Source organism: Suncus etruscus, chromosome 15, assembly GCF_024139225.1.
Source record: "Suncus etruscus isolate mSunEtr1 chromosome 15, mSunEtr1.pri.cur, whole genome shotgun sequence".
Classification (NCBI taxonomy): domain Eukaryota; kingdom Metazoa; phylum Chordata; class Mammalia; order Eulipotyphla; family Soricidae; genus Suncus; species Suncus etruscus.
The window spans coordinates 91917225-91939117 of NC_064862.1; the positions used below are offsets into that span (position 1 = coordinate 91917225).

The 21893-nt window shown below is 61.8% G+C and overlaps 1 protein-coding gene across 1 annotated transcript; it reads right to left on the minus strand.

The window, feature by feature from the left end:
* Positions 1–3686: 3686 nt before the first annotated feature.
* Positions 3687–18632, minus strand: KLHL26 (kelch like family member 26). The gene is made up of 8 exons (XM_049788373.1): positions 18583–18632; positions 9058–9237; positions 6598–8238; positions 6130–6355; positions 5735–6026; positions 4433–5016; positions 3779–3850; positions 3687–3695 (listed from the first exon to the last, which is right to left on the minus strand). The coding sequence occupies exons 1-8, from the start codon at positions 18630–18632 to the stop codon at positions 3687–3689; spliced, it is 3054 nt and encodes a 1017-aa protein (XP_049644330.1).
* Positions 18633–21893: the final 3261 nt, after the last annotated feature.

Sequence of the window (21893 nt, forward strand, 5' to 3'; positions counted from 1 at the left end):
GCGGCGGGGGCGACGGCGCCTGCGCGCGTCTCGGCCGCGCGCCCGGAGCCGGCGGGGGGGGGGGGGCGGCGGGGGCGAGCGGCCGCCAGCGCAGGCGCACTGAGTGCCGCCTCCTGCCCCGCTGGACAGCGGCCGCCGGGCTGCGGGGTGCGGGTTGTAGACCTGCCCGGGCCCCGAGCTCCAGGTAGGGGTGGGGCGGAGACGCTCGCCTCCTCGGCTTGAGCTGACGTGGGGCGCTCCGGGCCCCGTGCAGGTCCTGCTTGCTGAAGTGGGGGGCCCACCGGGATGGTGGGACCTTGAAGCACCTTCATTCCTTCACTTTGCAAATCCATTCATTCATCGCGTTGCAAATTCACTCCTTCATCCACTCATTCATTCATTCATTCTCCCCGTTGGCTTTGTCTGCTGTGCTCCCGCAGGACAGGCTGAGCAGACAGGGAATACCCCACACCCCCATGGGGTGCATGCAGAGACTGGTCTCCCCAATCCAAACCCAGGTTTGGTCCTTCAGCCAGTTCTGCTGCCCCTACTCGGAGAAGCCCCACTGTTCTCTGACCCTTCACCCTGGCCAAGCCCAAGCTGCCCCTGGCCCCCACACCTTGGACCCTCACACCCCTGACCCCCATGCCCTGAACCCCACATCCATAATCCCCATACCCCAGGATTGTGTTCTGTGTTGCTGTCTACCCACTGGGTACTCAACTCATGCTTGGGGCTCTGGGAATTAGGAACACAGGAAATGGAAGTCAGGAGGGAGTGGGGCTGAGTGTATGAATGTACCCCCCCCACCCTTCTTACGGGGCAGATGGCTGGGGGCTACAGGCACCCACATTTCCCAAGCATGCCTTTTTTTTTTTTTTTTTTTTTTTTTTTTGGGTTTTGGGTTTTGGGCCACACCCGGCAGTGCTCAGGGGTTACTCCTGGCTGTCTGCTCAGAAATAGCTCCTGGCAGGCACGGGGGACCATATGGGACACCGGGATTCGAACCAACCACCTTTGGTCCTGGATCGGATGTTTGCAAGGCAAACGCCGCTGTGCTATCTCTCCGGGCCCCCACTTTTTTTTTCTCTTTTTTTTTGGTTTTGGGTTTTGGGCCACACCCAGCAGTGCTCAGGGGTTACTCCTGGCTATGCGCTCAGAAATAGCTCCTGGCAGGCACGGGGGACCATATGGGACACCGGGATTCGAACCAACCACCTTTGGTCCTGGTTCGGCTGCTTGCAAGGAAAATGCCACTGTGCTATCTCTCCGGGCCCTTTTATTTTTGGTTTTTGGGTCACACCCGGCAGTGCTCAGGGGTTACTCCTGGCTCCATGCTCAGATCGCTCCTGGCAGGCTCAGGGGATCATATGGGATGCCAGGATTCAAACCAATGATCTTCTGCATGAAAGGTAAACGCCTTACCTCCATGCTCTCTCTTCGGCCCCCAGGATCCATATTTTTTCTAAAATTTTGGCCTACACCCGGTGATGCTCAGGGGTTCCTCCTGGCTATGTGCTCAGAAATCACTCCTGGCTCAGGAGACCTTATGGGACTCCAAAGGATCGAATCAAGGTTCTTCCTGGGTCAGCCACGTGCAAAGCAAATACCCTACCACTGCACCGCCACTCTGGCCCCACTCAAGCAGGCTTTTATTCTCTCTTCTTCACTATTGGTTGTCACAGATGACTGGGAGTGTCCTGGGCTTTCCTCCAGGTGTCCCGCTGTCCCTTCTTATTTGTTAAGTTAGGGAACCCCGAGTCTTCCTACTCCTCTAATGTGGATTCAACATCCACTTTTGGCTGGTGTTCGTAACTGTCCCACCTCTGGGGTGATTGCACTGCATCCCGATTTCCTTCTTCCCAGCCCTCCTGCTGGTGCCCCTGTGCCCCCCAGGAAGGCGTCACTGCTGCTGCGCTGGCCCCCTGCTCTGCTGACCTGTGGCCTCTGCCATGTTCCGTCAAGTCATGGAGAAAAACAAAAGCCGCTTTGCTGGGCTAGTTTTGGTGTTTTATTGTTTTTTTTTGGGGGGGGGGCAGTGCTAGCTCTGTCATCAGGAATTACTCCTGGCAGTGCTCGGGAGGCTGAACCTGGGCTGGCTGCACACAAGGCAAGCGGCCTCCCTGCTGTACTATCTCTGCAGCCCCAAGTTCCTCTGCTCAGCACCACAAGTCATAGCTCAGGGCTCAAAAAAAGGAACCGAGGGGCCAGAAGTACAGTGGACAGGATGTTGTTACCACACAGCTGACCCAAGTTGAATCCCAGGCACCCCATATAGTTCCCCAAGCTCTCCAGGAATGATCCCTGAATACAGAGCCAGAAGTAACACCTGATCCTTGCTGGACCTGGATGTGACCGACCCCTCAAAAATACTCAACAAAGTCCAAAACAGCCAAGGGCTGGCCTCCTAGATCCAGCCGTGCCTGAGGCCACGTCACCAGTGCTTGTGACAGATTTCCTTTCTTTCCAGAAGCCCATAGCTAGCCACGGCACAAGCTTCTCTTTCTCCTCCACAGGCGCCCCCTCCTGTCTGTGGAGAGGAGAGAGGGGAATGTAGGGGTGTCGAGGGAGAGCTAGGATGGACTTCACTTGTCCATTTGGCTAGTTTCCAACGCAATGAGCACCTGTCAGATGTCGTGGCTGAGCACGAAGATGGGAGGTGAGGTGGGAGTGTGACGCGGTGGTGAGCAGGGCTCTTCGGGGCCCCTCCCTGCACCCCCACCCTGCGGTAACTAGATCTGTCCTCAGCAGGAATGACTCAGAGTAAGCTGCTGTGGTGATGACCCAGGCAGTGACCCAGGGGTGCCCCTTGCTGTGACCCCGAGACATGGACACACGGAGTGGGCAGTGGGCAGCCTGCAGCCATGAACTCTTGGGCACACCCATGAAACGCCATGTCCCAGATGTCCTCTTCCGTCGGCAACTCCCCAACCCTGGGAACCCGCTTGCTGTCCTTCCCCCCTCTCAGTGCCCTGGTTGTCCCCAGAGCCTTGTCTATACTCTTCCTGCCATGCTGAGCTCCAAGACCTGACACACTGCCAGGCACAGCCAGAGCCTTGGGAAGCTTGTTGGTTGGCTGAGTGAGTGTGTTGGCTGCCTGGGAAACTCCTACTCATCCCACAAAACCCACTGCAGATACCCTGCTGAGCCCACAGGAGAGCTGCTGCTGCTGCTGCTGTTGTTTCTCTGGGCTTCCCTGCTGGGCATGCCTGGCCCTGAGTCCCTTGCAGCTGAACACTCAGGGGTGCGCCATGAACCGTGGCCTGCAGGTAACACTGCTTGTGCTCACCACATTGACCCTGCTGCAGGGCCTTTACACATGCTCTTCCCAGAAAACTTCACGCTCAGGTGCAGTCACAGCCCCAACCCAGCTTGAGGCAGCCAGAGGAAAGCACCCTGTGTTGCTCAGCAGGCTCAAGGGAAGTTGAGAAAGAGACAAAGAAGAAAGAGGCGAAAGAAAGAGGCGAAAGAAAGAAAGGAAGGAAGGAAGGAAGGAAGGAAGGAAGGAAGGAAGGAAGGAAGGAAGGAAGGAAGGAAGGAAGGAAGGAAGGAAGAAGAGATGGAGAGGAAAGAGAGATAAAACAGCACCATGCCTGTGGCCCATTACCACCCTGACTCATCCAGAGCCCTGGCACATGTTGGAGTCACCCACACTGCCTGGAGCTGGGACATGAGAAGAGAAGGCTTTGCTCACCCCAGACCTGGTCTCAGTATGGCTGCGGGAAGGGACAGAGTATAGGCATCTGGGGTGGGGTGGGGCGGGGGCTCAGGATGTGAACTACCAGGAACAGGGACTGACTTCCAGCTGCTGCCCAGAACCTTCCACCCAACTGCCCCGGTCCTGTTTGGGAGCCAGGTTCTCCCGCAGGTTCTGGAAAGTAGACCGAGTTCTGCTGTGTGACAGAGACACCCCCCCATCACAAGGAAGTGAGACGTGTGAGAGGCAGGCATTGTGGGAGGTGAGAAGTTCAAGGACCAGAGTTTCCCGGGGACTGTCTCTGGCAGCGAACACGGGGCCCAGGAGAGCAGGGCCGTTGGCTGAGGCCTTGCCTGATTTGCCCCTCACGGCCACAAGATGGCTGCAGAAGCTCCTGGCATCGCATCCACATGGGAAAGCAGCAAAGGAAGTTTGAAAAGGGGCCAGGAGATCTCTCTGCCTGGTCCCCAAATCTGCGTCCAGAAACACACACACACACACACACACACACACACACACACACAACACATGCCTGCTGGCCAGAACTGGGAAGTGTGCCCAAACCCGCACAGCCTGGCAACAGGCTTTGCCAGAAAATCGCTGGGCCAAGTTCCAAATGAACCCGCACCCGGGGGGCCCGGTAGGACACACAGCCAGGCCGTGGGCGAGGCAGGCGAGCTGGCAGAAAGGTCACCCCCGGACTGGGCCAGGGGGTGAGGGTCGGCAGCCCCCATGCAGGAGCCTCCACACCCCCACCAGGTGTCCCCAGGAAGCCGTGAGAACAAACACAGCGCGTTCCCAGGCCCGAGCCAGGGGCGTGTGTCCAACCTGGCCTGGGGCCCCCGCGGATTCCCCGCGCAGGGGTCCCCCGGGGCCCTCGGAACGGCCCCATAAGTCACACTTGGCCGCCTCCCTCCGGGCCCGAGGCCCACCGGGCCCCCCGGGAGCGGCCTTTTCCCACAGCCCGGCCCAGGTGCGCGGAGCTCCTGCCCGGACATCTGGCTCCGCGCGCCCGCGAGCGAGTGGGGAATGGGGGTGCTGCGGGATCGTGGAGTGAACACGCGCGTGCATCTGTGCTTGCATGCCGGGTCCCCCCTTCGCGCCCAAGGACACGGACTCCAGCCAGTTGCTGCCAAATGAAAACCAGCTTTTTCGTGTTCCAAGTTTACAACACGAGAAATAATTTTCCTTTCGCAGGGGTTGGGGTGGGGTGGGGAAGTGGTAGGTGGGCGGGAGGGCGGGCAGGGGGCTGTGTCGGGGGCGAGTGGAGCCCCCGGAACATTCCATGCGCCCCCCAGCCCCGGAGTGCACCCCCTGCCAGCCAGCCGGCTCGCTGGCTCCTTGGGGACAAGATGTTCGGAGGTGTGAGCTGATGGGGGGGACTTGTAGCTGGCAAAAAGGCTCCTCCCTGTCCCCCCAACACACAGCCCAGCCCCGGAGGGCTTGTACCTCCAGCAGGGAGGGGAGTCACGATGGGTGGGGGGAAGGGGCTGGAACGTTCCAGAAAGTCTCCAGGGGCTGCTTCGCCGATGCCCTGGGCCCCAGCGGGCTCTTCCAGCCCAACCTCTGCCGCTGTTTTTTGGGTGTTTCTTTTTGGGGGGAAGGTTTGGGTCACACCCTCCTGGGATGCCGGGATCGAACTCGGGTCCCTGCTGTGCTGACACCCAGCCTCAAAGACTCCCTAGGACCGAGTGGACGGTCTGCCCAGAGGGTCTCACCCCTGGAAAGCCCACCTTGGGGAGAGAGGAGAGTCTCCAGGGTCCCCCCCAGACAGACCAGAGGAGCCCAGGACTGGGGGGCCAGCGGCTCAGCGTGCCTCATGTTTCCATCAGACGCTTTTTATTAAGTTAAAGGGAATGTTGGGGGGCTTGGCGCCCTCTGAGGAGCGGGTCAATCCTCTAGGCCGTGACCCTAGAGGACGGGGGCGACCTCATCTCCAGCAGCGGCAAAGGCGCCGTCGAGGGGACGCAGCCCCAGGGCCAGTCCAAGGCGCTGACCGCTAGGCTGACCGATCCCCCCACCCCAGTGCAGAGCCGGCGACGGGGACCCGCGACCCACCGAGGCGGCCGCGGGAGGCTTGGCAGTGTCTTCTCCGGGCACAGAAGTCCGAGGGGTGCATGCCATGCCCACCCGAAGCTCCGCACCCCAGGCTGAGGGGTGGGGCAGACCCAGAGCCACTGCCCCGGGGTGTCACTCCTGCAGGGCCCAAGGTGACCGGACAGGATGGGGCTGGATGGATGCCGGGTTTGGGCCGGCCTGTGCTGCCCAGAGTGAGCAGAGTGGGAAGGGCGGAGGGGGAGGACCAGGCTCCTGCAGGTGGGCGGGGCCTCCGTGGAGTAGGCGTGGCGCCCTGCAGGAGAGGAGAGGACAGGGACTGGTGGGCGTGGCCTCGGTCCTTCGTGAGGCGAGCGGGGGGGGGGGGGGCTAAATATAGTAGGGCGGGTGGGCGGGGCCTGGCGCATGCAAGGGTGGGCGGGGTCAGGCTCCCGCAGGGAGCGAACAGAGGTGGGTGGGCGTGGCCTTGATCCTGCGGGGGTGGGTGGGCGTGGCCTGCAGGCATAATCAGCTTTCTGCAAGGAGGAATGGGCGGGGCCTGGGTCCCGCGGGAGTGGAGTGGGCGTGGCCAGCTTCGGGGTTAGACGGGGCACGAGTCCTCCGTGGAGTGGGCGGGCCCAGGTCCTGCGGTGGTGGGCGTGGCCTAGCCCCACCATGGGATGGGCGGGGCCAAGGCCCACGAGGGTGGGCGTGGCTTAGGGCCCTGTGGGTGGGCGTGGCCCAGTCCCTCGGTGTTTGGCGAGGGCGACTTCCAGGGCAGGCGTGGCTCAGCTCCACTGTCCCTGGGCTGGGCCGGGCAGACCCCAGGGCCTGCGTGGGGTGGGCCCGGCCTGGGCCCATTGGCGGGCGTGCTGGGCCCGGGCTACCTGTGCCCGGGCTCGGGCTCCAGCCCCGGCCCGGGCCCCGAGCCCTGCGGCAGCGGCGGCGTGGCGGGCTCCAGCGCGCGCGGCAGCAGCACGGGCGCGCAGGCGATGCCGGCGTAGGACTCGGGGAAGTGCAGGTCGCGCTCCCACTCGTCCGTCTCGGTGTTGTAGACCTGCACCAGCCCCGTGACGTTGTTGAGGCGCCAGTTGTAGCCGCCCACCAGGTAGATCTTGGCGCCCAGCAGGCAGCAGCCGGCCTCCGACTGGCCGGCGCGCATGGGGCTCACGCTGGTCCACTGGTCGGCGTCGGGCGCGTAGTACTCGGCGGCCAGCACGTCGAAGCAGCGGTCCACGTGGTCCATGCGGCCGCCCAGCGCGTAGAGGCGGCCGCCGGCGCCCACCATGGCGTGCAGCACGCGGGGCTCGCTCATGGGCGCGCGCGCGTCCCAGCGGTCGGCCGCGGGGTCGTAGCAGAGCAGCGCCTTCTTGTCGTCCACCGACACGCCGTAGCCGCCCGACACGTAGAGCAGGCCCCCGGCCGCGGCGCCCGCGTGGCCCCAGGTGCGGCGGCGCAGCGAGCAGGCGTAGGCCCACTGGTTGCGGCCCGGGCAGTAGCACTCCACCGAGGCCAGGCTGCCGGCGCGGTTGCGGCCGCCCGTGGCGTAGACGCGGCCGCCGAGCGCCGTGAGCTGGAACTGGATGCGGCTCTCCTGCATGGGCGGCAGGCGCAGCCAGCGGTTGAGCTGCGGGTCGTAGCGGTAGCACGCGTCCACGGCGCCCTCGCCGCTGCGGTACTGCAGCTGCTGGCCGCCCGCCACGTACACGAAGTTGTCGAGCACGGCGACGCACGCGTGGCTGCAGCCCACCTCCAGGTCGGTGAGCTCGCGGAAGTGGCGCGCGCCCGGCGCGGGCAGCTGGAAGACCTTGCGGCTCACGGCGCGGTCGCTGTCCGTGTAGGGCGTGCCGCCGAAGGCCACGAGCGCCGGCGCCTCGGCGCGCACGGCCGTGCGCGGCGACTGCAGCGCGTGCTGGCGGAAGGGCAGCACCTGGTAGCTGAAGGCCTCGAGCAGCAGCCGGCGGCAGCGCTCGTCCTCCAGCATGAGGTCCAGCGTCTGCACGCTGTCCACCAGCTCGGCGGCGCGCATCAGCGGGAAGCGGACGTGGCACAGGACGTGGGAGGCGCGCGGCCGGCGCGCCGGGTCGTGCTGCAGCCAGCGCACGGCGGCGCGGAACAGGTCGATCTCGGCGCAGCTCTGCAGCCGGTCGCTGCGCAGGTAGAACACCAGGCGCTCGAGCGGCAGCTGCAGGAAGTCGTCGTGCGCCGCCACCTGCAGGAAGTGGCGGAAGGCGAAGGCGTCCACCGACTCCTTGAGCGACGCCAGGCTGAAGGTGGCCGCCATGTGGCCGATGTGCAGGCACGTGTCCACGCTCAGCGCCGCCTTCAGGAAGTCCTCGCACAGGGCCACGACGGGCGGCGTCTGCAGGAACACGGCGGCGCCCAGCACGTCCTCCACGCAGTCCAGGCCGAGCGTCACCTCGGCGCTGTAGGCGAAGTCCAGCACGTGCCGCAGGCCCCGCGCCGACACGCCCTGCAGCGCGATCACGTCCTGCCGCGCCTCCCGCATGCCGCCCGTGAACATGGCCCTGCGGGCGGGAAGGAACGGGACATGGGATGGACGGGAGGGGAGGGAGGGACAGAGCGGGCCTGCCTGGGCCCGCAGGCCGCCCGTGGCCGTGGCCGTGGCCCGTGGTTCCTGGCCGGCCTACCCGCCCCATGACACCCGTGGACAGAGCCCGCATGGGTGGGGTGCTGGGGCCCCCTCTCCATCCAGGGCGGTAGGCAGCACTCACAGAGCTGGTACCCTCACAGGATGGCTGGGCACAGAGCTAAGGGAACCCCCAGTGCCAGGCACACTGGAGGTGCTGGGGAAAGGGCAGCGGGCTGGGCCCCGGGACTCCCATCCGAGTAGCATGCACCCCGCCCCCATGCCCCCTAGGATGCTCCCCTAACCCCCCGGTCATGCCTCTTGAGTCCCCACGAGCCCCGCGCCCCCACGGAAGCAGAGTGGCCAGGCGGGAGCGTCGCCTTTTAAGGGCCGGTGGCGGCTGCGCCAGCTCAGAGGCGCCTTTAAAGGGCATTTCTGGCTGGGCCCGTGCACGCCGTCCCCAAATCCGGAGTAAAAATAGAAGCGGCGCCCCGCTTGGCTGGCAGTGCTGGCGCCCCAACCGGCCTCACAGAAGCCCCAGGGGTGCGCATCCGGGGCTGCTCCGGGAGCACATACCTGGGCCGGCAGCCCCGGGTGTCTGGCTGAAGGAAGTTAAGTGGTCAGCGCACGCCCCAGCAGCCTGGAGCAGGACTGACCCGGTCCCTACTCCTGAGGGCAGGTAGACCCTGGTTCCCTCCCAGCCCCCCCTCCCCCGGCTTGGGCCACCTTAGATCTGGGGGAGTCTGGGCTGGCTCACCTGAAGTAGTCGCTACAGGCCGCCAGCACCAGGCGGTGGGCTCGGAAGGTGTCGGGACCCACAGCGAGGGTGACATCCAGCAGGCGGCCCTGGGCCCGCAGGGCAGCCAGACCCTGCAGGAGGCTCGAGCTGTGGCCCGGCGCCGAGAAGGTGCACTGGGCCCCGTTCTTGCTGGCCAGGCTGCGGGTAGAGGGGGACACGCTGAGGGCCTGGCCACCTGGCTCCTCCTGCCCCTGGATCCCTAGAATTCCCCCCACCCCCCCCCCGGCGGCTGCATCGACAGAGGTGGGCCCAGAAGGCTGGGGAGAGGCTCAAGGGCCTGAAGCATGAGCTTGGCATGTGTGCTGGCCCGCAGCATACCACTAACCACCTGGTCGCCCCCAAACACACCGGAACCCGGCACCTCTCAGACCTGAGCTCTTCCTAAGAGGCCCGACCGGACCTTTCATGGGCCTCCAGAATCTGCCCAGAGAAGCATCAGATCAGGGGCTGCTATGCCTTGTGCTACCTCAGTCCCAACCAAGCCCTCAGTGGTGAGGGCCTCAGGGGTCCCCCAGGACAGCCCCTGGCCCCCAGCTCTTGGGACTTGCTTTCCCATTCCCTGGGGCTGAGACCAGCCAGGAGCCAGAGCAAGGCCTGTTGGCACTGGGCTGTCCGGGGTCCCCACCCCCACCCCCCAGACTTGCAGGACCTCAGTCTCAAGCATGGAGGGGGCTCGAGCCTGGGCAAAGCGGGGAGGCCATTTGCTTTTCATGTGGTCAGCACAGGTTTGATCCCCGACATTCCATATGGCCCCCGAGCCTGCCAGGAGTGATCACTGAGCACAGAGTACTAAGCATCATGGGTGTGGCCCAAAAACAAAAAGAAACAAAGGAGTATGTTCCATAGCCAGCCCCACAGTTATGAGTGAGTGCCTCGTCCAGCACCCCCCCACGCCCTGTCACAAGTAACACCCACAATTCCAGGGAGCCAGAGATGACAAGGCCCTTGTTCATGAAGTTGTGAAGTGCCCCCTCCCTAAAAATGTTTCTGGGGCCAAAGGGGGAAGCTGTGCAGAAAGACAGGACACCCCCAGCCCTCCTTGTATAGCTCAATGCACCCTAGTAGGCTCCAGGAGGGCTGAGGGAGGCCGGGTAGGGCTGGGCGCAGTGACTAAGCAGCAGGATCGGTCACTCAGGCCACAGGACCACGACCCGCGCCCTGACCGCGCTGTGACTCATGTGTCCCGTGCGTCAGCCAAACTCGGCCATGTCCGGGGCCACATTGCGGCCCCCCAAAGACGTCTGGCGCGCCCCTTGCCCCAGACACACATTTCCGGGCTCCTTTCTTTCTGTTTTGTTCCTTGACCACACCCAGTGGTGCTCAGGGATCATTCCTGGCGGTGCTCAGGGGAACCCTATGGGACGCAGAGGACAGAACCTGGTTCAGCTGGGCCCAAGCCAGGGCCCTCCCCGCTGTCTTCCAGCCCCCGCACTGTCTTTGTCTTTCTTTCTTTTATTTCCCTCTTATTTATTTTTGTTTCTTTTGGCCACACCAGGCAGAGCTCAGTGCTGACTTCTGGCTTTGAGCTCGGGAATCACTCCTGGCAGAGCTCAGGAGACCCTATGGGATGCCGTGGATACAACCCGGGTCAGGCATGTGCAAGGCAAACGTCCTCCCTGTTGTGCTCTTGTTCCAGTACCCCTTTCTTCAGGCCAGGCCCCAGGGTGCCCTATCTAGCCCATGGACCCCAATCTCCCTGAGTCCACAGTCAAGCTGGCCTGCTCCCAACGGGTTCCTCCTCCCCTCTCTTCAGGTGACCCCACCACCGTGCCTGACATGGGGACTGCTTTGAAGTGTGCAGCCAGGGGGGGGACACATGGTCACCCAGCCCGGCAGTGGCCGGAAATTCTTCCTTCTCGTTGGACCCAGGACCATCAGAGACACATGGCTGGGGGTTCATGGACATGTTTTTGTGGGTCCTCGTCAAGTCCCACTGCCCCTTGTGGAACTGTTCCAAGCCTGGGACTGTCCCAGCTCGTAGCTGGACCAGGGACTTGACAGGGATTGGGCAGAGACGGGTTGGGGAGAGAAATCCAGAGAAGGGACATAACTGGGGGTGGGCAGGAGATGCCCTGTAGAGAACCTCAACTCCCATATTGTGTATGCACATATTTTGGGATTATTATGTTACGGACCCTACCCCATGGTGATTGTGCCCCACCCTAGGGTGGTACCTGATTCTGCTTCCACCATTGGGTGGTATCTGATCCCACCATTGGGTGGTACCTGATTCTGGGGGATAAAAATAAGGGTCTGTGGAAGGCGAGGGGTGGTTGGCTGGAACTGAGGCTGAGACCTTGGACTTCAGTCTTGTCCACCGAATAAAGCTAATATTTCCACAAGCCTGACTGTCTGCGAGCTGTTTACCCGCCGTTTCACCTCAGAACCGTCGACTGGACAGGGTGGCGGACTCGTGCTCCGAGCTGGAGGGGAAAGACCTCATCCTCCATCCCTCCATCAGTCAACTTCTTCAGGGGCTGACTTGCAACACTCCCACACACCCAAACCACAGCGCCCCCACTTATGTGAGCACACACGTGTACACACATGCAGTGCCCTGTCCCCGTCCCCTTCCCCTCCCGCACTGTCCCCCCATAAACGGGACTCTCAGGTCACCACTTCAGATAGCTGCGTCTGAACCAAGCCCCCCTTCAGCCTATCTCCCCCAACTCAAACCAGACTCGGGGTGTTGGAGCTCCGGAGGCCCTCGGGGTGCACGTGGCGGAACCAACGGTGGGTGAGTCAGAGAGTGGGTGCAGCACCCGTGGGTGAGAGGCAGCTGGGAGGCCTCAAGGTGTGGCACTGGGCGCCCCTTCTCCGCTGCCCGCCACCCCCAGCACCGAGCCCTGGGCCCTCCTCCACCCCACGTTAGCCCCCGCCGCAGCGGGCTTAAGGCCGGGGCGCTTGAATGAGCAAAACCTTCACTCTAAACACCAGGCAAGTAGGTGCATGACGCGGGGCCCAGAGCCCTGCTCGGAACCGGGAGACGCCGGCCTGCCAAATTCCAGCGGCGCGGGCGCTCCCTGCCAGCCAGGTGTGGGGCCCCTCCGGACCGCGATGGGCTGAGGGCCTCTGGGCAGAGACCAGGGCAGGGCACAGGGACACGGGGCCAGGGACGCCACAGCAGCAGGTCCGAGCACCAGAGGGGCTGTGGGATCCCTTCGCTTCGGAAAGCATCACCGAGTGCTCCCCTGAGTGCTCCCATTTCTGACCACTCATTACCGCAGGTCCAAGAGCAGGATCCCGGGACCCAAGAAACCTAGACAGTCGAGGCCACATCTCCCAGTACATAGATAGGCTCCAGGATGGGGGCGTGGCCCACCTGCTCCAACCAGAATCTCTTGTCCCTCTGCCCCAGCATTGATAGGCTCCTGGGTGGGGGCGTGGCCTAATTGCTCCAATCAGAATCTCCCATCACTCAGCCGCGGCACTGATAGGCTTCATGATGGGGGCATGGCCCACCTGCTCCAATCAGGATCTCCTGTGTCTCTGTCCCAGCACTGATAGGCTCCTGGATAAGGGCGTGGCCTACTTGCTCCAATCAGAATCTCCCATCTCTCAGCCCCAGCACTGATAGGCTCCTGGGTGGGGGCGTGGCCTACTTGCTCCAATCAGAATCTCCCATCTCGGCCGGAGAGATAGCACAGCGGTGTTTGCCTCACAAGCAGCCAATCCAGGACCTAAGGTGGTTGGTTCGAATCCCGGTGTCCCATATGGTCCCCCGTGCCTGCCAGGAGCTGTTTCTGAGCAGATAGCCAGGAGTAACTCCTGAGCACCGCTGGGTGTGGCCCAAAAACCAAAAAAAAAATAAAAATAAAAATCTCCCATCTCTCAGCCCCAGCACTGATAGGCTCCAGAAAAGGGCGTGGCCCACCTGCTCCCATCAGAGTCTGCCCTGGCTCTTTGGCTGGCAGTTACCCAGGGGGGCTCCCCTCTTCCTCCTGTGTCGCCTGGAGTTGCATGAAGCGAGCTGGAGGGGGGGTCACCTGCCAGCCCAAAGCAACTGTGGAGCTGGGGAACAGAAGCCAAAGATTCCCAGGGAGGTGGTGGACACACCACCAAAGCCCAAGGCTCCTCGGGAGCTCCCACGGTTCGGGTGGGAAACGGGCTCTGCCCCTCCGAAGTCAGGCCCCGGCCCGTCCACCACCCGCTGGCCAAGGCTCCGGACAGGACAAGACGGCCGGGAGTGAGTGATGGCTTGGTCCAGCTGTTGCCTCGCCTGGAATGGAACCACCCTCCGAGCAGCGCAGCCTCCCTGCCCCGGGGACCGAGGCGGGCGCGAGGAGACCACGCGGGGCCACGGGAGGGCAAGGCCAGCGGGCCGCTCCGGGGGCCCAGTGGGCGGCCGCTGCCCTCCGGCCTGCGCACCGCCTGTCTGGGCGGACACCCGGCTCCCCGGAAAGGTCAGCGGGCTCCTCGCGCCCCCCGCCGCCAGCCGGAGTCCAACCAACCGCCTGGCCCTCCGGGCGAGCAGGCTGGCAGCCTGCCCCAGCTGCGGGTGCCATGGGACCCGGCAAGGCAAACACCACCCACCCTTTTTGCTGCGTGACTCACGGGGAACATAAACATTCGTGCGCTCCCAACCGCCCTGCCTACGGGGCTGGCGGGGCCCCCTCGGTCCCCCCTCGCGTGACAGCGCCCCAGACGCGCTCCAGGGCCGCACCAGGCCTCTCTGGCCCGGGTGCGCTCTGGTGCACTGCTGAATTCTGCTCGCTCCTTGCTGGCTCGCTCTCTCCCTCTCCCCCCACCCCCAGGGCTGGAGGCTTTCCAGGAAGGCCGCGGGGGTGGGGGAGGCCCCGGCAGGCTCCAGCCTGTCACCAGCCCGCAGCCCCCGGGGGTGCGCCCAGCTCGCGGCCCTCTCCACGAGGGGGGAATCCCGCGTCCTGGTGCGGCTCTGCATCTTGGCACACCGTGTCCCCCGTCACCCATCCCCATCGTTTCTTAGGGACCCTCTCTCGGACCCGGACCCGCTCCTCAAGGCTTTCTCCGGGGCCCCTCCAGGACTGTGCAATTCTGGAAGCAGCTCCCCTGGCGGGCAGGGTCCCCGAGTCACCCCCTAAAGGGGCTGGGAGCGCCTGGCCTCGCACGTGCGCGAGGGGCAGGGTGGGCGCGGGGGAGCGCGGGGTTAACAAGTGTTAAGAGACTGGGGTGTCCATCCGCACAGCTGTGAGGCTACCACAGGCGGAGGCGGGGCGGGGAGGGGGGCCCTGCTCCCCGCAGGCCCCTGGACAGCGAAGCGAAGCAAAGCTGCTTCCTCCTCCTTCCCGAGGCCCTGTGCTGCCAATCTGCTACGCCCCTGAGAGGCTGGGACTTGAGGGCCCCACACTGGCCGGCTCGGGGGCATCTTGGGGCCTGGGGACAGACCTGTTAGGAGTGTGCTAAGATGGGGGTGGTGTGTATGCATTCTCACAGCCACCACAGCAAAGCCCTAACCACAGCATCTATGTTCTGGGGGACATGCCTGGGGGCAGAGGCCACATATGGGCAGAGGGTGCAGAAGAGTGGGGGCACCTGGGGTTTACAGAGCTGAGGAGAATGCTGAGAGGTAAAGCTACCTTAGAGGGAGCCAAAGGATGCTAACAAGGAGACCCTGCAGTGAGAGATGGGGGTGGGGTGGGGAGCCATGTCCAGCCCTGCAGGGACAGGGCAGCCCCTGGTGGCTGGTGACCCCAGAGAAGCTGGGACCCCAGCGAGGATCAGGCCAAAAGACTCCGAGGGTCATGCCCCATGATCCCTGACAGACAGTATCATCTGCCAGCCTTGGGCCTTCTCGCCCCCCTGCCTGGGTCCCCGCCCCCATGGATCCCTGGGGGTGAGCAGACGGCCAGGTTCAACCCTGAGCCTTCCCCGGAGCCTAACAGGATGCCCCTCGCTGCACCCCACTCAGCTCCCCAATTCTGGCAGGAGGGCGGGTCTGGCAAAAGGACCACAGAATCTGGCTCAGTCTCGACAAGCATCTCCCGGCCCCTGGCAGCGGGATTTGTGGGTCCCTGGAGGGAGGAAGCAGAAGAGCTGCCCCCCCACCGCCCCCTTCTCAGGAACAAAACAAGTTATATAAGGCCCTGGGGCAGCAAGCTGAGGAGGGGCTCTGGAGGGGGGACCCTGGGGGGGTGAGGGTGGGGTGGGGTGACAGGCACAGACCCCCCCAACCCTGGGCAGGGCCTGTCCTGGGGCCAAAGTAGCTGCCTCTGCCCACACCAGCTGGTGGACCCACCCACCCGAGCCCCCAGCAGGCCAGGGATTGGCCTGACCAGTGCCAGGCCCAGGGGATTTGCTCCTGGCCAATCCTCCACAAAGGGGTTCTAGAAAGTTCTAGTCCATGGGCCAAGACGCTCCAACAGGCCTGTCCCTGCCCAATGTAAGGGATCCAAGGTGGATGGCGGATGTGACAGCAGCAGCCACAGGCCTGTGGGTGTTCCAGAGCAGTTCTGCCCCCCCACCCAGTGGAGCACCCAGGGCTGCCCATGTGGGAGCTACTGATAAGGGTGGGTTGGAGCCTCCACAGCACTGTCCTCAGAGAGAATTGGGGGAGGGGCAGTCTCACCTCCAGGACAGCTGTGGGGTTTGGTGCCTGAAGGAGGGACTGGGCTGGAGCACTAGCCAAACTCCCCCCCCACACACACACAGAGTGCTGGGTAGGGAGATCCTGGACCACTGCATGTGGTCCCAGCTCCCCGTGAAAAAAGCCTGTCAGAGAAAGAGGGGGCCATTGGGCTCAGGGAGGCTGCAGGCCCAGAAGGCTGCACTGTGGGCACCAGGGAGGAGGCCAGGATAGGATCTGGGGACTGGAACGAGAACTAGAATGGGGCACACACAGTCAAGGCCCTGGGTCCGACCCCCAAGATCCATTAGGAGAGAGAGAAGGGGAGGGGAGAAGAGAAAAGAGAGGAGATGAAAGAGGAAAGGAGGGGAAGAGAAAGAGGAGAGAGGAAAGAGAAAACAGCTCTTAGCCACTTCTGAATTCCCCAGAAACAGATGGGTACACGGAAACCAGAAGCACACAGCAAGTGGGAGGCTCAGGGGTGCTGGCAGGGACCAGGCGCGGTGAAGGGGTGTTCAGGAGCCGCCACCATGTGCCTCAAACCCATGCTTCATCCAGGGGACCCCCGACCCCCACAGGGGGTTCCTCACAGACCTAAACAGTGTTCAGCTATGAGGAACTGGGTTTACCTGGGGCTGAGTGAGGGCAGGGAAGCCCCCGATAGAGACTCACAGGTACCCCAGGGTGGTGGGACTGGGACACACAGCCTCCAGGTGCCTTCACAGCCCACCATGCTGAGAAGGTGGAGAAGCCTCGGGAGCAGCGCATGCAACTGACAACTTTTGTGCAAAAGTTGTGCAAACAGACAACTTTAGGAGTAGGTTTTATTTGAGGTTTAGGTTTTTGGTTTTTTATTTTTTAGGTGTTTGGGTCACACACAGTAGTGCTGGAGCTGACTCCTGGCTCTGCACTCAGGGTTGGATCCTGGCGGTGCTCAGGGGACCTATAGAGACCTAGGGATCAAATCTGGGTTGGGCTGACCATGTGCAATGCAAACATTTACCCCAAAATACTATTGCTCTGACCCAGGTTTTTGAATTTCTTTGCAGGGGGTCATACCCAGGGATGCTCCTGGCTCGCTCCTGGCTCTGTACTCAGAGATTACTCCTGGAGGGGCTCAGGGGACCCTATATAATACTGAGGATTGTACCTGAGTCTGTTGTGTGTAAAGCAAGTGCCTTAGCTTCTGAGCTACCTCTCAACTTCTGGGTGGTGGTTGGTTGTTGATTTATTTTTACAACTTGTTTACAACTTTTGCCAGACCCAATGGTGCTCAAGGGGATGATGCGATGCTAGACATGAAAATCAAGCACCCCCTTGGGGCCGGAGAGATAGCATGGAGGTAAGGCGTTTGCTTTCATGCAGAAGGTCATTGGTTCCAATCCTGGCATCCCATGTGGTCCCCGAGCCTGCCAGGAGCAATTTCTGAGCATGGAGCCAGGAGTAACCCCTGAGCGCTGCCCCGTGTGACCCCCCCCAAAAAAAAAGAACAAGAAAAAAAGAAAATCAAGCACCCCCAAATCAAGTCTTGGCCTGTCTCCTGGGTTTGCATGTGACAGTCCAAGGAAAGGGAAAAGTTCTGAAGGGGTATCCTAGCTGTTGGTGCAAAGGGCTCTTGGGATGTGTGTGGGGAGTGGGGGTTAGGAGCCCAAAGGGGGAGAGACTAGAACTATGGGGACTGCCCAGGAAAGAAGTCCACTCTTGGGGTGTCATGGACACTCTTCATCCCTGTGCCAGGCAGAGGCCCAGACCCATGAAGGGCTCCCCAAATTTGCCGGCATCTCCTTGCTCCCTGCTGAAGGCCCTTTTTGGGCCATCTCACTTCAGCTGGCAATAACCCAGACCCTTTTGCAGTGACCCAACTACTAAACACCCCAACTGCATAAAGCTGCTCCTGACCTCCCCTCTTTGAAGAATCTCCTAAATTCCACACTAGCTGGGTTTTGGTCTAAGGGAATCCTGTCACATACACACACGGAGCTAGGAGGACCCACCCAAGGGTTCCAACCATCAGTCTTCAGACTCAGCCCAGGAAATGGGGCATCTACCCTGAGCTCAGCGGGTTAGACTCCCACCCAGCTCTGCAGGTTTCAAGGGAATGACAGGAGGGAGGAGCTGCAGAAAGCCCCTCCCCGAGTTTTCTTTTATTTTTTTGGAGGGGTCACACCCAGCAGTACTCAGGGGTTCCTCCTGGCTCTACCCTCAGAAGTCGATCCTGGCAGGCTCGGGGGACCATATGGGATGCTGGGATTCGAACCACCGACCTGCAAGCAAGGCAAACGCTTTACCTCCATGCTACCTCTCTGGCCCCTCTCTGAGTTTTCTTTTTTTTGGGGGGGGTCACACCCGGCAGCGCTCAGGGGTTCCTCCTGGCTCTATGCCCAGAAATAGCTCCTGGCAGGCTCGGGGGACCATATGGGATGCCAGGATTCGAACCACCGACCTTCTGCATGCAAGGCAAACACTTTACCTTCATGCTATCTCTCCGGCCCCTCCCTGAGTTTTCTTTAGACCTCAGAATCTCTGGCCCTCTACCACCCAGCTCCCCTCCCAAGAGGGATCGCGTGGGGGTGACCCCTCGGGTTACACTCGGCCTCCCAGTCCTCCCCTGCCAAGCCCCTTCAGTCCCATCCCAGCAGCCTGGAGCAGCTTCTAGCTCTGCCCAAGCCTCTCCCTGCCCCGCAGCCCCCCTGGGACCCCCAACTCCCCATCGCAGGAGGGAGCTAAGGTTGCACCGTGGGCTTGCACGCCCCAGCATGCACCTCCCAGCCGCCAGATCTCCGCGTCTCCGAGAGGGAATCTCCAGCAGATGCAGCCGCAGAGGATGATCGTCCCGCCCCTGGAGGGTCCCGGGCCCCGCGCGCGCGTCCCACGGCTCGCCCCGCCCCGGGAGCCCCGGCAGGTGCAGGGCAGGGTCCACCTTGCAGCAAGCGCGGCCTCACCTGCTCCGGCGCTCCTGACCCGCGCCGCCGCCGCCACCGGACTCCGCCATCTTCCCGCCGCGCCGCGCGCTCGAGTGACGGCGCCGCGCGCGACGGGGCGAGGGGCGGGGCCTGATGGACAAGGGCGGGGCAAAGGCAAGAATCAGAGAAGCTGGTTGGTGAGTTAAGAGAAGGGCGGGGTACATTTGCATAAGGGGCGGTGTCGAGGGGGCGTGTCTTGGAGGGCGGGGCCTTCTGAGCTAAGGCCACAAAGGTCAGTGGAGAGGAGGCGGGACCTTGGGGGCGGAGTCTTATTGGAGGGGGCGGGGTCCGGGTAGTGGCTGGGCCTATGAAAGGGGTGGAAGCTCTAGGGGTGGGGCCTAAGGGGCGGGGCTGAGCCTGGCAGCTGACAGGGGCGGTGCCAGGGCTGATAGGCCTCTGAAAGGGGCGTGGCCTCCAAGGAGCTGGGCGGAGTCTGTCGGAAGAAAACCAAGCGATTGGCTAGACTGTCGAAGTAGGGGTGTGGCTTAGATGAGGGGCGGGGCAAGCATGATGTACCATGGGGCGTGGCCTGTGCTAGGATGGCGCCTTGGGACCACCCCTAGCCCTTAAGGATAGATGGGTGCGGTCTTACAGGTGTGTAGTAGGGAACTTTGAAGGATGCAACAGGTGCGAGGCCCAGGAGGGAGGAGAGGGCATTGGAAAGAAGTGCCAGGGTGCAGAGCTCCCAGAATCTCATTCCCTCCACTCCTTCTTCAGGGACTCCAGCACACTCACCCAGCAGCCAGGCATCAGCCGCGGGACCTTCCTCTCACCTCTGGCACCGATTACCTGCCCTCAATTTCCCTCCTAGACCTCCTCTAGACCTCGATCTCATGCCCGAAAAGCTCTGCTCTCAGAGTCTCCTGCATCCTTCACGAAGTGCCAAATCTCCAGCAACTAAATCCCGTTCAGACCTAAACCCATGGTTACAACGCCATCCTGGACACGCCAGCTCCCCCATCCCAAATACCCGCGTTTTCAGCCAAATCAAAACCTTGGGATCCTTGTTCACATCTTCCCTCCCTCCCTTCTTTTCCCTTGGGAAATAGACTTTATGTATGTATGTATGTATGTATGTATGTACGTATGTATGTATGTATGTATGTATTTAGGATTTTCTTGGTTACAACTGGCAGCTCTCAGTGGTTACTCCTCGTTCTGCACAGAGCTCAGAAATCACTCCTGGTGGGCCTGAGAAACTAGATGGGATACTGGGGATCAAATCCAGGTCAGTCAACCATGTGCAAGGCAAACTCACTGTGCTATTGCTCTGGACCCAAGTTCATAGATTTTAATGGGACCCACACACTCCCCCAACTTAGACCCTCCACATTGGAAAGATCTGGGCTCCCAGCATCCTCTCTCCAGTCTATTTAGTTTGTTTGCTTGGGGCTACACCTGGCAATGATCAAGGCTGACTTCCGACTTTGTGCTCTGGTGGTGCTCCGGGGACCCTATGGGATGCCAGATATCGAAAGGGGGTCAGCTGCGTGTGAGGCAAATGCCTTCCCTGCTATACTATCTCTGCAGTCCCCTCTCACTCACTAGAAGCTTGATTTATTTTCATCCTCTGAGTTGAAAAACCTGAAGGTCAGGTGGGTGAACATCCAGAGTGGCGAGTGAGGTGGGGTCATAAGGAGGTAGAGGAATGAGAAGAGGCCATTTGGAGGGTTGGCAAACTGTCTCCTTTGGGAACCTAGAAACAAGGTCTGAACTGGGCTGCAGGATGCAGGGGAGGGAGCTAACCACGGGCACCCACTTATCCATCCCAGCTGGGGGCCAAGATCATAACTGGGGGTGGGGAGGGAAGGGACTTTCACGCTTGGAGATGCTGAGCTTCTCAAACCCGTGGACCCCTTGACCTCTCTTGGACCTCGTCATTCGGTAAACCCTGGTGCACACACATGCACACATATGTGCAACCTCTCCTTCCGTCCCTCCCTGCGGGTCCAGCCTAGCTGCGATGGTCACGAAGATGCACAAGTGCTGAAGTCGCCCTAGGCCCGGCCCACACGCCGCCACACAGCCTCCGGCCTGGCAGCCACATGCGAGCGAGCTTTCGACACACCCGGAGGCGCCTCTCCCCGCGGACACGCACAGGAGACGCTTGGCCAGGCGGCCGGAAAGTGGGATCTGGGCCCTGATGGTGGGTGTGGGGAACGGGGGGAGGATGGCAGAGACGGGTCCCTGGTGGATCATTGGGTAGATGGCTTCAGAAACAGCTGTGGATGCAACTGAGTAGACCTTGGGGACATGCGCCAACGCTGGACATTTGTGATGGTCCACAGGGACAGGATGGTGTGCTCGACCCGGTCTTGGGACCCGTCGCCTTTGCCATGTGGAGGCAAGGGTTGTGGGCAGCCCATTGTCGCGTGGTCCTGGGGAGGAGCCTGCAAGCCTGGCCACCATCTGGCCCACAGCTGGTACTGCTCTCCCGAGGCGGGGGGGGGGGGAGGGGGGCCCTCACCACCTGCTCCCAGCTCTGGGCCAGCTGTGGCCTGAACCCCAGGTCAGAGCCTCAGAACCAAGGCTCCCTCTAGCTCTGGGTGTCACAGGGAGCTATGGTGTCCAGGGGCCACCCCTCCCAGCTGATCCCTCTGCCTGTACCCCCTTGTCCTATTTGTCCTCCTCTGCGCTTCTCTGGCTCCTTGCATCTTTTTCTGTCATTTGTTGCTGTTGGGGGTTGTGAGAGGCACCCCAAAGGTAGACAAAGCTGCCAAAGCTACCTGAAAGATCCTAGTCGAAAACTTGGGGCCTCCCATGTAAACATGTGCTTTTATTTAAAAATAAAATAAATCAGGGGCCGGGCGGTGGCGCTAGAGGTAAGGTGCCTGCCTTGCCTGCGAAAGCCTTGGATGGACCGCGGTTCAATCCCCCGGTTTCCCATATGGTTCCCCAAGCCAGGAGCAACTTCTGAGCGCATAGCCAGGAGTAACCCCTGAGCATCACCGGGTGTGGCCCAAAAACCAAAAACCAAAAACCAAAAAAAGCAAAAAAATAAAATAAATCAATAAATAAATAAAATCAAGGGGCCAGAGCAATACACAGCACTTAGGGTTTTTTTTTTTTTTTTTTTTTTGGTTTTTAGGCCACACCCGTTTGACGCTCAGGGGTTACTCCTGGCTATGTGCTCAGAAATGGCCCCTGACTTGGGGGGACCATATGGGACGCCAGGGGATCGAACTGCGGTCCATCCAACGCTAGCGCTTGCAAGGCAGACACCTTAACTCTAGCGCCACCTTCCCGGCCCCAGCACTTAAGTATTTGCCTTGCACTCAACCGACCCAGGT

What these genes read in the sequence shown, in the direction of transcription:
- KLHL26 (XM_049788373.1), bottom strand. Translation starts at nt 18,632, where the DNA reads ATGGCGGAGTCCGGTGGCGGCGGCGGCGCGGGTCAGGAGCGCCGGAGC. An exon ending in GGTCAGGAGCGCCGGAGCAG is followed by an intron (nt 9,238 to 18,582) that starts GTGAGGCCGCGC and finishes CTCTACCCGCAG; the next exon opens with CCTGGCCAGCAAGAACGGGG. An exon ending in CGGCTTCCTGGGGACACCTG is followed by an intron (nt 3,851 to 4,432) that starts GTGGGGGTGTGG and finishes TCTACTTTCCAG; the next exon opens with AACCTGCGGGAGAACCTGGC.